At 36.3% G+C, this 18,265-nt stretch overlaps 1 protein-coding gene across 1 annotated transcript in view; it reads left to right on the plus strand.

Moving 5' to 3' along the window:
• peng (Pumilio and CPL domain-containing protein penguin) overlaps positions 1 to 18,265 on the plus strand; it is an 87,103-nt gene that overhangs the window by 23,066 nt on the left and 45,772 nt on the right. Inside the window, exons 4-5 of the mRNA XM_081759421.1 lie at positions 6,588 to 6,818; positions 17,067 to 17,275. Of these exons, the coding sequence (XP_081615547.1) occupies positions 6,588 to 6,818; positions 17,067 to 17,275 (440 nt within the window). The remainder of the gene's footprint in view (positions 1 to 6,587; positions 6,819 to 17,066; positions 17,276 to 18,265) is intronic.

Raw genomic sequence — 18,265 nt, forward strand, 5'->3', positions numbered from 1 at the left:
GTTGAGCTCGCGTATTGCATGAGATTACTCCAGTCCGGACGGCTGTGGCTGCCAATGTTGTACTGCTAAATTTGTACTTACTGTGCTGAATCTTTCACTGCAGCCTTGATAACAATAGCTGTGTGAAGTGGAGCACTGGCATACAGTGTGTTAGTCTGTCTATTTTAAGTGTGTCCTCGGAAAATATACGAAACATACTTTGGCCACTCTCTGACGGAAGAAACTCTCCCTTTGCTTATGGAAAAGAAGTGAATGACAGCTGTGTTGCCAATATGTCATTCAGTCGTTTGATCCTGAGAGTGAAGATCGTAGAGTCGCACTTGGGTAACAAGACAGGGCACAGTGAAGTCTGTGAAATAATTCATTGTGGCAACGCTTTCCAATCAAGAAGTGAAGGACCTCGGCCGCAGCAACTTGTTCCTCCTCTTTCAAAGGAAGTACGGGAAAACACATCGACAACAGCGCCAGAAGGACACATCTGAAATAGAAAGGCTCTAGATCAACGCAGAGTAACTGGTGCCCTCCTCTAAATTTAATGTAGATATTTGGTTCTCAAGTAACATGATGGAAGAGCGTTTCTTTCAATTTGTAATGTGGTTTTGCGAATGATTTTGACTTACCATTATGTTTATATATAATTAGGTATTTAGATAAGCTAAAAATAGCAGAATCATGAGCCATAATCTTGAGCCACGCCATTTCTTATATGTTCCTTTATTCTAGTTCCTATGTTCCTTGTAGTGATACCAATATTGAGTCATTTCATCAATAGACAGCTTGATAGTCGTTAGTATGAACAGTGTTGTTCACGAAACATTGTAGAAATCCAATTAGAGATTTATTGGAGAGTATTAACTCATCTTGGAATTCATATTTCTTAGCTACTTTATTCAAGTTGAAAGAAAATTTTGAATAAAACGGAAATGAGGTCTTGTTGTTATTTTATGTAAATGAAACCTTATTTGGTGAAAGCTACTTCACTCAATAGGATGTATTAAATAATTCATATTAAATTATTATTAATCATTTAAAGAATGCTTACCACAAAATTATCTAAATGTGAACGTTTCGATAAAAACCTTTTGCTGCAGCACACATTTTTTCAGAAGACTTCCATTCACTGTTGATCTACATTCCGTTGATTATCTTCTTACTAATATTACTTGTCTCTTTTACTTCCAGTAGCCCTTCAAAAAATTTCCCTTTTACCTAAGTGTTCTTCATGAGCACTAACCGGTATCTTATGTAGCTATTAATAATAAAGAACATTGCTTTTCAGTCTCACATATTTCGTTTCACTACATTAATAATGTAAAGGAATGAATGATAGGCCGAATGCCCGTTTTCTTATCTTTTCCGAAGTGTTTCAAGAGTATTCATTCTTTTCTTCAGTTTCAAAATTAATTTTTAAGTGATTTTTGTATCTTCTTCTATAGATACCAATGAACTCTTAGAAGGAATTTTAACCGTAAACTGACAGTATTCTTGTATGAAGATCTGATTTTTTATGTATGTAAAAATCACAAGCTGTTGGTTTTCTAGACAATTTAAAAATAAATGTGTTATTCTGTCCACTAAATATCACATCTAGAAAATTCAAATTATTGTTCTTTCCGTACTCGGTATTAAATTTTATTTTAGGGTTAATTAAATTAAATTCTTGAAGCGTCTGTAATTATTAATCTTTTGTATAAACTATAACAATATCGTTGGCTTATCATCGTGCAGTTTGTAATACATCAGAACTCTTCTTTTTCCAATATTTTACATTCAAAATCGTTATAATGATTTTAGCTTACAAAGGATTACTCTTGGCTAATTCTTCTAATTCTTTATACACTTTGTTTTAAAGATAAAATAGTTGGTTTATGAACATATTTCCAAAATCTTTATTATCTTGCAAATTTCCAAATCATTAAACTTGTTCGACTGCAACCATTATTGAGTGCATTTCAAACTAAGTCTCTAGAAATCGAATTGAACGTGTCGAATACATCAGTGTATGCTAATTTCAGTTCGTTCTCATTTAATAAGGAGTATATATATATATATATATATATATATATATATATATATATATATATATATATATATATATATTAAAATATTAACTATTGCCTATGGAATATATGAACTTTACAGTGGTATTTGGTATACATTAGAATAATCAATTGGAAATAGATAAGTTGGATGAGGTTTACAGTAACTGTGCATCTTAAAGATACTTTATGTTTGTCTAACTTAGACGATCATATACGATTCAAACAGCTGGGACACCAGTGTATAAAAATTTAGCATTAGTATTATATGCTATGATGCTATTTTCAGAACGACAACAGGTAATGGAATGGAGGTAATCACCATGTAGGTGGAGTTATTGAATTTAGAAAAATAAAATCTGCCTACAATGATTTCTATCTATAATCGTAAATATATTATTTTTGAGTCATTCCATATGAATTCACCAGATTGAAGAAACATTTGTTGCTTCATAGTCACATTTTTTTTTTTTTTTTGGTACTGAAAGGTAACAGAAATGCAATATGAGAAGATTTTAATAGATACTGCAGGAAATACAGCGTGTTCAAGAAGTGACGATTTTTTCCAAATTCGCAGTTTCTGAAAAATATCCTACGACAAAAAATATCTTAAAAACTATTTGACCAGTTGTAATGATTTTGGTTTTGTTTGAAAGTGGAAGATCTGTACAAACCGGAAACATCATTTTTGCATGCCTAACCCCAAAATTCTCAGAAAAATCTTGTGAAATATACAAAAAAATACTAACCAAAATAATATCCGAAATGACAATTTTTTAAATGGTGAATCCCAGGTGGTAAAACAAAATACTTCGGTACATCTCCTCATCAACACACACAATAACATAAGAAAATTTAAACGTATTATCTCTGACAATAAAATTATGACAATTTTATTTTACCCTTACCAGGTTGCGTCTTGACGCTTTAAAAGAGTGTATTCTCGCAAAGACACATACTTTCTCGTCTCCCTTGAACTAATTTTTGGAGCATATCATTATAATTATGTGAATTGCTTGCAGTATCAACGTACATTGTGATGATATGTACGGTCACACAATCTTTGGAACGTAACTGGCAAAAGTTAGAAAATCCAATATGTTCTACTGAATGTTTCTCCTTAAAATATGTAAAGATTTTCTTTAAGTTGAACAATAATAGCCTCTTCTGCTTCAAGATCTTTCCATTCTCAATTGGCACAGATACACAATTCTTTTTTCCAACATACTCGATTTATATCATCATGTAGGTAAAATTCTTGAACACATATATGTATCTTGGCTTACACTTGCTCCTTTCCTTTTGCCAGGTTTGGATGAATCAGAGCCATCTATTGAATATATGAAGAATGTACATTGTTCACTCCTGCCATGTGTGGGTAATTAACAAAAGTACTTAGCCACATGAGAAACAAGTCCAAACTTGTACAGTACAGTGAGAGCTGGCATTGTCTGAGTGAGTTACAATAAAGACTCGTTTCCTTCGTAGTGGTGAGCATGTCGAGATACAGCTATTGTACTCTGTGTCTAGTTTAAGTGAAGAAAACCAAGAACTTCTTAAATTAAGAACAAGTCTTGTCCAGAATGAAACAGGTAACTTTGCTTCACTACATATTTGTGAGTCACAAGGTAGAATACGTCACAATGTATGAACATAAGCAAAGAAGATGCTGTAACCCTCCGAATCTGCATCACCATAAACCACGAAAGTAATCTCTTAAAACTATAACATGAAAATGTTTTGTGAAGTCAACCTTAACTATTTGAACATTGCACCAGGGCAGAAACCGTGCATTACTCGTTACCAAAATAATTTTACTGCAGGTAAAACGGAGCAAGATTCTGAACCAAGTATGTCTCTGGAGAGACTGAACACCTCCCTCACTGCTGTTGGCTGTTCAACAATCAAAGTTAAGAAACTATCCAGAAAAAGACGTACACCATACATGAAAAAGAAATTGTTAGATTTAAGTGCAAAATGTGTTCAAACCGCAGCAGATCTGTTACATGTTCCTCTTCATGAGCTACACAGTGTTCCAACGCCGTGCACTACCACATGTTCAGACTGTGACACTGATGGAGGGCCCTATGAGAAAATTTGCTTAATCTTATCATCCCTGATAAGGTGCAAATACTGACTCTAGTTTCTAACTCATGTACTATACCACAGGCTATTGAATATTTTCAAACAACTGAATACATCGTTAGACAAGCACAGTACGATCAGACACACAGAAGGTATTCTATCCAAACTGGCCATAATAATAATAATAATAATAATAATAATAATAATGATAATAATAATAAAAACAAGTGTTCAAGAATTTCACTTATATGATGATATAAGTCGAGTTTGTGCTGGTAAAAAGGATTGTGTGTCTGTGTTCAACTTGAAGGAAATCTATATGTTTTAAGGAAAAACATCCAACAGAAAAAAAAAAAAAAAAATGGATTTTCTAAATTTTGCCAGTTACGTCCCAAGGAGTGTGTGGGAGTGTGTGACCACTGTAAGCCTGGAATGCATTCTGTCTTGTGTATGTAAATATCATCAAAATGTCAAGCTAATGCTGGAAGCCATACCCATACAAGATTACAAGGATATGCTCCAAAAATTGGTTTGTACATTAGAGAATGAGGAATGCATGATTCATCGCTGCACAAACTGTCCATCTAAAGAGCTTGTCAAGTCAGAACTGCTGCAATCTGAAATGTTTAATCTTGTAGATACTATAAAGTACTACCAGTGAGAAGAAACGGACAGATACTATTGCATGCATAGAACACCCATGGGATGACTTTATTGACAAACTGGTTGTCAGTCTTTCAAAACTTACAGCTCATCACTTCATTTCTAAATGTCAGAGCATTTTTTAAATGTTTATTTATTTATTTATTTTGAAAATATCAATTGAGAACATAAGAAACAGTTATCATTGTCACTAATTTCTCTGAAAATTACTCCGTTGTAATTCAGGATTCCATTCAGAGTTTCCATTGAAATACTTGTCAAGCTACGATGCATCCGTTTATGGGCTATTACCGAGATGCTTCTGGATCTATCTATCTCACCTCTGTATGTGTGTAATAAGTGACTGCTTACAGCATGATACAAATACATTTTGGTCATTTCAGAAACACATTGTTGCTCATATTGGAAATGTTGTTCCGGGAGTGGCCCATATTTTGTATTTCAGTGATGGCTCAGTATAAAAATTACAAAAATTTGTGCTACCATCTGGAAGATCATGGCACAATGGCGAAGTGGCATTTCTTTGGCACAAGCCCTGGAAAAACGGCATGTGATGGTATGGGTACAATTGTGAAACGAATGGCTACTCACAACAGTCTTAAACACCCAAAAGATAATATAATATTAACACCTGAGGATCTCTTCAGTTATGCAGACAAGAATATCACTGGCATCAAAACGTTGTATGTTTCATCATCAGTGGTGGTTGGGAAAGATCATTGATGTTTCACAGGAAAATGGTAATGTAAAAGTACAGTTAATGCATCCTAATGGTCCATTTATGCCTTACACCTGGCCCTCAACTCCTGCCACATGCTGGATCCTCACAGGCCATGTCTTGAAGATCATCAATGTTTGCATCATATCAACAGGACGAACATATTACATCAGTGCAGAAGATACTGCCAATATCGCGTCCCTCTTCCAGAAGCAGTATTTGTAAGTATTTCTCGGTGGGAGCTACATGTTGTACCTTCATACCATCGTCTTTTATGGACATACTGTGATTATCATATTATATCCTTGTTAAGAACGATGTAATTGGAACATTTGTCTTCTGTGTGTGTGTTTTTACACCGTAGTGACGTACTTCCACATTTCTGGTGTGCTAGAATTGTTCAGTTTGTGACGTATGTGTTGTGTTTGCAGAAATATGGTTTCTTCTAAAGCGTTAGACAGCAACTAGGTAAGAATACAATAAAATTGTGTTCATTTTATTGTCAGAGATAATACCTTTTTATTATTTTTTTTAATGTTATTGTGTATGTGTTGATAAGGTGATATACCAAATTATTTTGTTTACCACCTGGGATTCACCATTTAAAACAATTGTAATTTCAGATATTTTTTGGTTAGTACTTTTTGTATATTTCACAAGATTTTTGGAGTTAGGAGTGCAAAAATGGCGTTTTCGGTTTGTACAGATTTTCCACTTTCAAACAAGACCAAAATCATTACAGTTGGTCAAATAGTTTTTGAGATATGGCTCTTTTTCTGTCGGTGTTTTTCAGAAACGGCGAATTTGGAGAAATTCGTCACATTTTGAACACCCGGTATTTTCTGTAGTATCTATTTAAAAAAAAACTCTCATATTGCATTTCTGTAACCTAGACCGTACTATCTTTCAAAAAAAAAAAAAAAAAAAAGTCACATTTTGAAACCGACAATGATATATTTCTAGCCATTTTTCACATTTCTCAGCTGTTTTTTATTGTCTTTTCAAGTGAGAATTATTTCATTTTAACAAAAGTGTGCTACACATCTTTATTTCATATATATATGTATATTTATTTATTTCAGAATGTATTTGCTCCTGATTCAGCGAGAATGATAAAATCTCTCCTCCAGTTCGGATCTCCTAAAATACAGGCAGATATATTTGAACTGCTGAAGCCATGTTTCTATGATATGGCAAAAAACAAATACGCGAGACATGTTATTCCATCTTTGGTAAAAAGAGGAACTGAAGGTATTAAGAAAGAAGTAATTTCAATGTTATATGGACATGTGGTATCTCTGTTGTGCACTACAGTAAGTAAGCAATTTTTATTTACTTTTAAAATGTGAAAACCTTTTTAAGGTTGTTTTTTTTTTTGGGGGGGGGTTGTAATATGACAGGCGAAAAATGGTTTCTTTGCATACCTATAGGATGTTAATTTGTAGGGATATTGAATGAAAATAAGATTAAATTATGTGCATAACTTGAAGTAAAGAAAACAATAATAAAAGAGTTGAGATGATTTTGAGTTTAACGTCCCGTTCAGCAGCGAGGCTATATGAGACGTGGACCTACTGATTAACGTGGAATCCGAACCACATGAGCTCCTGCCGGGAATCGAACCCGGGCCTCCCACGCCAAAGGCGCGTACGCTAACCGCTTAGCCACGGAGGAGCTCGAATAATAAAAGAATTGCGAATGATACTAAAATAAGTTATCTAGTGATAGTAGGAGAAAACGATACTGTCTGGAGAGAAACCATTATATAACCTCTTGTTCGACCATCAATCTCGAATTTAAGAGCTCAGGTCTCGAATCTTACTTCTAGAACTTCCTCGGTTTTTGATTCAGCAGCAGTCAGTACGTTAACAATTCACGTTAATCAAGGTCAACCTAACTTCTAAAAGAGCTAATGTCCTAACATCCACACAAACATCGCTGTGTGGTTTTTCAGCAAGCCTTCGTATGGACTCCTTGAACTGCTGTATTAATATTAAATTAGTGCGAATGAAATTTTTGCTTTGACATCTGGTGGGAAACGCACTTCAGCAATACAACACAGGGATGGACTAAGGTCTCACGTCTAACGTCAAAAACTTTGTACACATCCAGTAAACAGACTGGAGTATCCTGACAGTGAGGAGAATAGTGCATTGTTGAACAGAATCATAAGATTGCGCACCATGAAAACTTACAATTGAGAGTGATTTTCCTTTACAATTTCAAGTTAAGACATTCTGCATCGCAAACAAACACATTAAGAGGGCCAGGAATTGCGAATGAACACACACCATTTGCCGTTGGTTTGCCAATTTTCGTTTCTATGACAGCATTGTAAAATAAATCCCATGGGCACCTACCAACATCATGTTTGGATGAGTTCTTCAGGAATGGCGTGCAAGCAGATCCTCGGAAACGTGTTCATGTTATTGCAGACAAGTTAGGCATACACCATACCACACTGTCTTTCTGCGGCTGTATGCAAACGAAAAGTTGGACTCATGAGAGCCACATGAATTGACATCGGCCAACAATAATCACCATTTGAAGGTGTGCAGTTCGCCGAGTGTAGGGAATAACCAGAAAACTTTCCTGCATCGGATTGTAGCTTCAGATGAATAATGGACGTACTATGAAAACCGTAAACGGTCAGGATAATAGTTGGCTCGTGATCAACGTTACAGTTTCCTAAACAGCCTCTCCTCCCACAGGAAGTGTTGTTACTGGTATGATGGTCTATTGTGGAAGTGCTGAACTCCCATGAATTGCACCGCAGACTTGTCCGCAAGTATTGAGCAATGGTCAACAGACACAGTGTTCTCATGTTGCACGACACTGCTTTCCTACATCTCGCGCAAAGGATGGTGCAGTCTTTCCGTCAGTTGCAGTATAAATCCTTCTTCATCCATCGTATTCTGCACACGTCTTCCTCCGAGTAGCGTGTCTTCCGTAATTTAGATTACTTCGAAGGGAAGACCTCGAATAATCAGTCGGTGTAGCGTGCAGTTAAGAACTACTTCGTATCACAGACTTCTTTCACCATGAAATCTATTTCTTGGCTGAACCGGGGACTATTTTGATTAACTAGGTTTTTCTTTGCTTTTGTTGACCTTTGTAAATGATCTGCCTGAAGCGAATATTTCATTCGGATCAACGTAATGTTATTCCTCTTGTATACGGGTAAGAGAATAATTTTAGCACTTATGGTCAAAATTTAGTAGATTAGTTGCCTATTTTTTTGCGATAATTGGTAAAATGTACACACAGCCCTTCACTGTGAATGATTGGTAGCCACCATATTTTACACCTACGAAAACAAGTGATAACATTGCTCTTTTATGTAAATTATTGCGTTGAAATGGATATGTGCATATATTATCAAGTTAACGTGCTTTCTAAATTTTCACATATAGAATTTCATGAAATATACTGAAAGGTAAAGAATATATTACATCAGGTTTATCAGAGAAGTCTCTGTCATCAGGTTTTAGATTATCTCATTTATGTGTCACTTCAAAATAGTTTTTTCTGCTGCTGATACACTGACTTCAGCAGAATGTACCCTGGAACACGTTTTGTGAAATCATATTTAACTCAATAAATTTTCTTGACTGTTCAAATCATTCTGAAGCATAATCCTTTCTTGGTGACTTTTCATTCTCTAAAATAAGAGGTCCATTAGTGCTGGGACGGGGGAATAGCAGAGGAGGAGTATAACATCTACACTTATCACTCTGGAATAAGAAGCGAAGAATGCTTAGGTATCATGGCGCACTATTCAGGTTTTGTTTGGCCTCGTTTCTGTCGCTTCTTTCAAACGCCACATAACTCCGAAGCAAAAGTATCTATTAATGCTTTAGAGAGTTGAGAGTACGTTCAGGAATATTAACGATAATTTCACTAACTTCAAAATTTAAGTCTAGTAATGCTTGCACTTTTGAAGCTTTCTGTCCTCTCATAAAGCTTTGTTGATGGAGAATAAGAGTAGGAATAAAAGCAGTAGAGACATCACGAAAACAAAAACTAAACGTGCTCACCGGGAAAGACCAATGCAGAATATATGGCTCAGTGGTTCACTTATCAAGTGATGTGGATCTTACTGTAGAAGTTATGAAGTCAGACTGTAATTGCCAACTCACGGTTGGTTGGTTGACTTTTAACGTCCCATTACAGCGTCGAAACTATGAGACAGTACCTACAGTTTTATAAAGCGGGATCCGAAGGGTATCAAACTCATGACATCGCACGTTGGCCACAAAGGGGCACATTGCCAACCATGAATTTTAAGCTAAAAACGAGTCTAATCGATTATGCAGATCAGTAGCTTGATTTGTCATGGGCGTACATGTAATGGCATACAATACCTAGTTCCTTAAAATTAAAGTTATTTACTTTAAAGTGTATGCAGAACTAAGTATGCTAGAAATGGAGATAATGGATTCCTTGTGGCCAAACTCTTCACTTGATGCACTATATTACTTTTAAACGCAACAATGTTGTATGTATGTTATACATCATTGGGCATGAGTAGGAGTGAAAAATAAAATGTCTCAAATGACTGAGATTAGTGTCAAATTCATAGTTCGGGTTCGTCAGGCTATTAGATTACAATGCCAATGGCATTTAATCCCAAATTTAGGCATGAATGGGCATGTCACCTGGATTGGGAATTCATTGGAATAACATCAAAGGCGTTGCTCACACACACTCTGTAAGTGTGTGAATGGATATTCCAGCGTAAATCCGAAACGTCTGGAGTAATTTAACCAAACTTGGTAAACGTATGACTTTCAATCTGGAAAAAATATTGCGGGAGTAAAGCATCCGAAGGGATGGGAGTTGGAAAGGTTGACATGAAAAACGATTTATATTAATGTGAAATCCACAGTTTTCGGGGTCGCTGAAATGAATAGTGGCGCTCCCAATGCTTTAAGTCCAAGTTCATCGCCATCGGTAGAGTGGGGAGAGGTGTAAAGTAAAATGTCAAAAATGACTTGAGATTTGTGTTGAATTTATAGTTCTCGGGATCGGGAAAATGTCGGGCTCATTTGAAATAACATACAGAAGATAGATAGAACCCACTTCAAGCTGTTTCTTTTAATCTATCAATTTGGTTAAAGGAGTATTCTCTGATATTTATGCCAAAAGTAGATTATTTTCTGTATTTTCATTCATGACTTCCATTGAAATACATATTCTAAGAGGAAAGGGGATTCAAATATTTCACATAAACCTCTTTATCTTTTACGAAGAACGAGTGTATCAGATTATTCCGCTTTTCTCATATAATAAGCTGACATCTCCGGTTGTTTGTTCGTTCTGAAAGATCTTGACATATTTCAAAACGCTTTCTTTTGGCTCGTCTAGCAACCACAGAATGATTAGGTAAAATCCGTTGTTTATGATTTTGCGTCAGTCATAGAAACTTTTACACTGTTTATTCCTTTACTATGTAACTGACTTATATATATATATATATATATATATATATATAGGGTGACCGCGTGACTATGTTACAAAATTTAAGGGATGATTCCTGACACGGAAACAAGAAAAAAAGTTCAAATAAACTTTTGTCCAACGTACATAATTTCGGAGCTACAAGGTGCCGAAAGCGTGAGAAACTGACATTCAAAGCTCTATAGCTCGACTATGGTGAATGATAGAGCTAATGCGGCATGGTCACGTCAAAGACACCGAAGCTGCTGTATTCAAAAATGCTTAGGTCGAGATCGTGCAATTCGTGCACAAGGGATTCCCCAAAGGAGCGTAGGGATTCCCGGATAATCTGTCAAGAAAGATGGGTCGAAAAGGATACGGATGAATAGCTGTCTTAACTGCTAGCAATAATGCGTCTGTACTAAGTCGATATCTCGCACAAGCACAAAATGGCGAACAGTTTTATACGTGCCATGTGTGGTTGCATAACGCGCACTAAATAAGAATGGGAAACATGAAAGGAAAATGTGAATAATTTAGTACAAATGTTAAATACATGATATTACGCTGTCCTATCATTGAACATACGCATTTAATAAAAGGCAATAGTCATGAAACGTTCTAAAATGTTGTAAAAGGATCACACTATTAGTCTTTCTTCCATGTATTGTTGTCATTGAAAACAAATAAACAAAACTGAGCGAAACAACCATAATGCAAAAGAGGTTGTTTCCTAAAAACAAAAGTCACAAGAATGGGAATAATGTCTTCAATCAACATTTTACAGCAGGATTGAATGCAGCCAAGAACATCATCAATTACCTGTAAACGAGACAAATCTCCCAATTATCCTACAATAGGTGATGGACATGGCGTCCCTCTACTTCAACACAGGCGTTACAGCGTCGCAGTAAGTTCTGACGCATCCGCTGTAACAACCCAGGATCTGTTCTTATAGTATCACAGACAGCGAGTATTCGTGCTAAGTTCTTCTGCGTTGTCTATAGACGTTTCATAGACAAGTGTTTTGACATGACCCCACAAGAAAAAATTAAGTGGAGTCAAATCTGGGGAACGTGCATGCCAATTACAAGGACCGCCTCTTCCAATCCATCTGTCACGAAACGTTTGATTCAAATACTCTCGAGCACTAGCTGAAAAGTGGGCTGGGGCGCCATCATGTTGAAACCACATCCGTTGACGAACACCGAGAGGGACATCCTCTAATAACTCTGGAAGTATGTCTCGCAGGAATCTCGTATACACTGGTGCAGTTAATCGTGGTGGTAGTAAATATGGACCTATTATCTGATCACTGATAATACCCGCCCACATATTTATGGCGAATCGGTCTTGGTGGCCCCTTTCCACAATTGCATAAGGATTTTCGTCTGCCCATACATGACTATTGTGACTATTAAATATTCCGTCTTTCGTAAAACAAGCTTCGTCGGTGAAAAGCAGGTAGGAAGCAAACTGTGGATCAATTACAGAACGTTGGAGAAACCACTCTCAAAACCGAACGCGAGGTTGAAAGTCAGTTGGACGTAAGGCCTGAACCCTCTGCGGGTGATAGGGGTGTAACTGTTGCTCGTGTACTACTTTCCAAACAGTATCTTGTGCTATTCCCCTTTCACGTGCTACTTTCCGGGTACTTACTGTTGGGTCTTGGGTAAAACGGTCAAGCATTTGTTCTTCAAAGTTCGGAGTACTTGTGGTTCTTCGTCTTCCTTGGTCGTAGTATTGAGGTTGTAAATTCCCCGTGTCTCGTAAGCGTTGAAAAAGTCTGGCAAACATAGTATGGGCTAGATGTCTTCTTTCTGGATACTTCAGTCGATATAACCTATTAGCTTGTCGACTGTTGCCATTTGCTTGACCGTATACAAATATTATGTGCGCAAGTTCTGCTATCGAATACTCCATTTGATCTCACATTCGAACAAGCAAAGCACAAACTGCACTAAGGAACTCGTACGCTACGAACAAAACCACATGAAGAATGACCTTCCACCTTCCACAACACCTTCTAGTAGGGTTGTCTTATACTTTCCTTACCTTCGATTGTTTTCTACGACAGAAGGAAGAACAAATGCTTGTGATCGAACCTGCAAACTGTGGTGTACTTCAGGTGATAGCACCGTCTGGGAAAACAAAATATCTTCTACCAACGATAACAATACGACATGTTAAGCATTCTAGACAAAATCTCGGAATTAGTCTTGCAAAACATCGGAAGCAGCGACTAAAACAAACGTCCTGATAAATTGTTTTTCCTTGTTCTTTTTCAATGTTCGGGTAACGCACATTACGGCTAATGATAAGAAACGGATATTTTACTGTTGTTCTCTGGCAGTGGTCAAATTAACATGGGATGGCGGAAAAATCCCCCTCTCGTAAAAAGTATCCTCGGCTCGTATCATCAAATGAAATAAAGTTTCTGCCTGGAAGAAAGCACCCATATCCCCCGGTTTTTCCCCTTAGTTTTACTTGCTTTCAATGACAAAACTACATGAAAGAAAACAATGATAGTGTGATGTTTGTACAACATTTTAGTACGTTACATGATTATTCCCTTTATTAAACGCGTCTATACGTACAATGAACAGGACAGTGTACTATCATGTATTTACCATTTGTACTAAATTATTCACATTTTCCTTTCATATTTTCCCCACTCTTATTTAGTGCGCGTTATGCAACCACACATGGCACGTATAAAACTGTTCGCCATTTTGTGCTTGTGCGAGATATCGACTTAGTACAGACGCATTATTGCTAGCAGTTGGGACAGCTATTCATCCGTATCCTTTTCGACCCATCTTTCTTGACAGATTATCCGGGAATCCCTACGCTCCTTTGGGGAATCCCTTGTGCACGAATTGCACGATCTCGACCTAAGCATTTTTGAATACAGCAGCTTCGATGTCTTTGACGTGACCATGCCGCATTAGCTCTATCATTCACCATAGTCGAGCTATAGAGCTTTGAATGTCAGTTTCCCACGCTTTCGGCACCTTGTAGCTCCGAAATTATGTACGTTGGACAAAAGTTTATTTGAACTTTTTTTCTTGTTTCCGTGTCAGGAATCATCCCTTAAATTTTGTAACATAGTCACGCGGTCACTCTGTATATATATATATATATATATATATATATATATATATATATATCACGCACACACTGAACGTTGGTACCTCCATCTGTTGCAGACAGATAAGTTTAATGCTTTCCTTAAATTAGTAATCTTTCATGTTTTAAGCATTCATATCACTCATAATACTGAGTAGAGCGTGCATATTTAGGGACAGCTTTAAACTGCTTTTACCCATACTCTTAGTAAGAATAGCATCTCCGAAAATCAAAGCCACAAGTAGCCACAACATTTTTACATGCACGTGTCGAAGAACAATGGTGTCACAGTTACTATTTTTAAGATGTATGTATATCATAAGTTGTTCATTTGAGAAGGAGTCATTGAGAAACTTAGAACTTATGAAACCGTAATATCACTGTAAAACAAAAACACGTGAATTACGTATTGAAAGAAAGAAAAGAAAAAAAAACGTTAAATATACTCAATACTTATACGAAAACAAGGCTAACAATGGTTAAGTAGTTAACTCTCTATGGTTTGAGGAACGCGGAAGTTTATCGCTGCGCCATTTTTATCCCATCGTGTGCCAAAACCAATCCAGCCGGGATTGGTACACCGTGTTGCCCTAAGATCTTGTTTTATATTTTCTTCTCTCATTCTGAGCCTACGCAAAGACTTTCCATCGATAATTCTATATACCTCATGCAAGTTTTTCATATAAGCAACTTGTCCAGGCCATCTTAGGCGTCTTGTTTGAGTAATTCGAACAATATCTGTTACACGTATACGCTGTGGAGGTGTATATTGTAAAATTCTTTCAGGTAGAGCAAATTACTGTTCACGGGAATTGGACTTTCCCATCACCTTTTATTATAAAAGATCTTCTTAAATACAAAATGTATACAATAAGTAGTTCCTCTAATATATTTGGGTAAGTTAATAAAAGGAACTCAATGACCAGGCGTCTTAGGGCTTTTGTAGGTGAAGTTTCCTCTCAGTGACCGGGCGTCGTGAGAGAGGTTAAGCTTGTGCGATTAGGTGTCTCTCTCGGTGACCGGGCGTCGTGAGAGAGAAAGGGAACCCAATGGCCGGGCGCCTTAGGGCTTTAGGTGGTTTGACCAACCTGGATAGATTGATGCTTGTCGATGCGTGCTGCTCTCTTTTATCCCGAGTGTCGGCTACCCTCGGTAACCTTCGTCTTGCCGACTGCTGGCGAATGTGGGCGACTCCTCTTCGGGTCCGTCGTCTGCATTGTTTTTGTTTACTATTGGCATGTGTAGTACACACATGGTTATCGCATGTTATGGAGACATACGGAACCTTACAATATTATCTAAACGTAAGTTTTCCTTTATACCTGCTTGCTCGTTCCTTTTCGCTTCAGAAATTTTTGTGAAGATTTTGAGAGTAGTTTTAAGTACGAAATTTCTTACTGTACAATGAAGAGTGAATTACCTTAATGGAAATTGCCAGGTCCTCATATTGAAGTTGTATGTATAATATTGTAATATCAAGCAAATTTGCTTTTACGTTCCGTTCGGCATACGGCTAATGCGAAGGGATAAATACTAATGGATGGTAAGAAATAAAAAAGGTATTTCACATTATCTTGGGAGTGTGCTACTTCTGCCGCAAGAAGCAAGCATTATCTTTGAAACAGAATAAAAAAATAAAATAAAATAAAATACGGTAAAATAAAATGTAACAAAATAGGCTAATGTATTAACGTAGATATATATAAAACGATTTATCTGAAAATGGTCAAAATATGATTACATATACTAGGAAAGATAGACTACAAGCTCACTTGATAAACGCTTCGTCAAGTAGGGAGGGGAAAGTAACAAGAAAAGTAAAAAAAATCAAAGAACTGAAAACTGTGTGGAGCGTCCAGGTGGGCTCAATTATACCTACCTGATTTTCTGTTTTTTAATCTTTTTTCGCATTACTTCGCTTCCCTAGAACACTCGGATTTCGTGGTAAACTATAGGCACGTGATTCACATAGAGTCGATAGTAAAAAAGATGTTAAACTTCAAACCAACTAATCTCCAATATTCTTCATCATGTCGTGTACTTTGCCTTATGTTCACATGCTTGTTCATCTTGGGAAGACATCATAGAACACGTGTTACTTAAGAATTATTACTTCTGTCAACTATTTCCTCAGTATACTGCACTTATATCCATTATTAATACTTGTTGTAAATATACTGGGTTTCTTGATGCAGATAATGTGTTTTAAGTATTAAACTTGGGCGAATAGGAATGCACCGAAATGAGAATGTTGAGTGCCTGAAGTTGATTTTCGAAATACCTTTATTTGATTTTTTCCTTCTGTAATTGTAGATTTTAGGCAGTCAAATGGGTTGTTGTTTTCCTTTTTCATAATAACTAATATTACATTTTATCGTGTTGAGTTCGTTTCCTAATGATCATAAGTTGCTGTGAGGCTTCATCCAAACAGCGGGCTAGCTTCAGTATAACGGATTTACCTAAAATTGTTGTTTAAGAAGAGTAGAGAATATTATTGGCCAAGATAGGCGATTTTCTCTTATTGATTATCGCGTTACCAAGACAAAGACAAATAAAGGAAGGTTACACTTGATTATATTATCAGTTATTTCTTCAGAGGCATACGTCAGATGTAACAAACACCCTTTCTCATGCTGTTAACCATAAGTTCTCATTTTTGTTGTTTGTCCATTTGTTTACCTTTTCCTACATAATATTTTATATATTATTAATCCCTATGCAATAGATCAATAATTTGTGGTAAATAATGAAGTGTAGCGTACATAAATATAAGTCAGTTTCATGCAAGTTCTTAAGCCTTTTTGCATATTAACTATTGTGATATTTTTTTTTAAAAAGTCAGTAGTATTATGTAACTGCGTGCTAGATCTGCTTTTTGTAGCGATATTTAATCCTATCGCTGAAAAAGCGGACAGAAGTAAATAAAGTTTAATTTCTTGATAATAATGTATGCGTAATATTTCAAAGTATCATGGAATCACCTTATTTTGTAGAATGGTTCTTTGATAGTGGACAAGATATATTCTAAGTATTGCACAGATGAACAGAGAATCTTTTTGAAACAAGATTTTTACGGCGAGCAGTTCAAGGTGAACAAGCAAAAGAAATTTAAGAATTTGGAGGTTGTTTTAGCAGAGTTTCCCGAATTAAAAAATGGGATTTTGCAGCACGTGTGGAATAATTTACAAAAAATACTTGCCAAGTAAGTAAACGTTTTTTCTTTTTTCTTTTTAAACAATACATGTATTAAGTAATTCGTAAGTGCAAGGTAAGTTTAAATTTCAGTTCTACACGTTTCTACTATTTCAGATTTTATATTGTTTCACACTGTAGATTACTCCGTTGTTTACGTGCAGAATTAATGTCTATGTATTTATTTTCAGATTTATTATATTTTTGTTGATGCATTTTGTTGATATATTTCAAAATAAAAATAGCACATAGTCTCTGAGCAAAACACAATGTTTTTGTTAAAATATCAATGTGTAACACAATTATCTGTGAAGTGTCCAAAGGCTTACTTGGCGAAGCTGTTACCATCAATATTTTGGGGATACAGTGACTCAGTGATAGAGCACTCACCTCTGTTGTATGAGGTCAGTGATCCGATCCCCGCCCAAGTAAGTTTATGGTAGGCAACATCGTGTCCGTGGGTTTTCTCGGGGTATTCATGTTTCCTGTCACTTTCTCATTCCACCAATTCTTCCATCATCATTCACTTGCCTTAATCATCCGTCTCCTTTAGCCTAAAGGGTACAGTGTGGGATGTCAAATTGAAAGATATCATTTTATTTGATTTACATCGATATTTTAATAAAAACATTGTGCTTAACTCAGAGACTGTGTTATTTTTATTTTGAATTTACTAAAGCAAAGCGAACATGAACCAGATAGTTGTTGATATATTTAGTTGAGTACTACGCTCCATGATTAGGAATGCAGAAGTGGAAAATATAAACAAACATTTATTAATGTTAAAATCTATAAAGATGAGCTTCAACGTGGTTTCTATCCAGGATGATTCAATACTACTAACTCTAAGGGACCGCGGTTGCTCAGTGGTAAGAGTGTTTCCCTCTGGTGCACGAGGTTCTCGGTTCGATCTCAGCTGTGAGCTTTGTGGTGGACAAACACCATGTGCATGTTTTTTTTTTTTTTGGGGGGGGGGTTCTCCCGTTTCCTACCATTTTCT

This window comes from Thermobia domestica, chromosome 5, assembly GCF_964235325.1.
Source record: "Thermobia domestica chromosome 5, izTheDome1.hap1.1, whole genome shotgun sequence".
In the NCBI taxonomy this organism is placed as follows: domain Eukaryota; kingdom Metazoa; phylum Arthropoda; class Insecta; order Zygentoma; family Lepismatidae; genus Thermobia; species Thermobia domestica.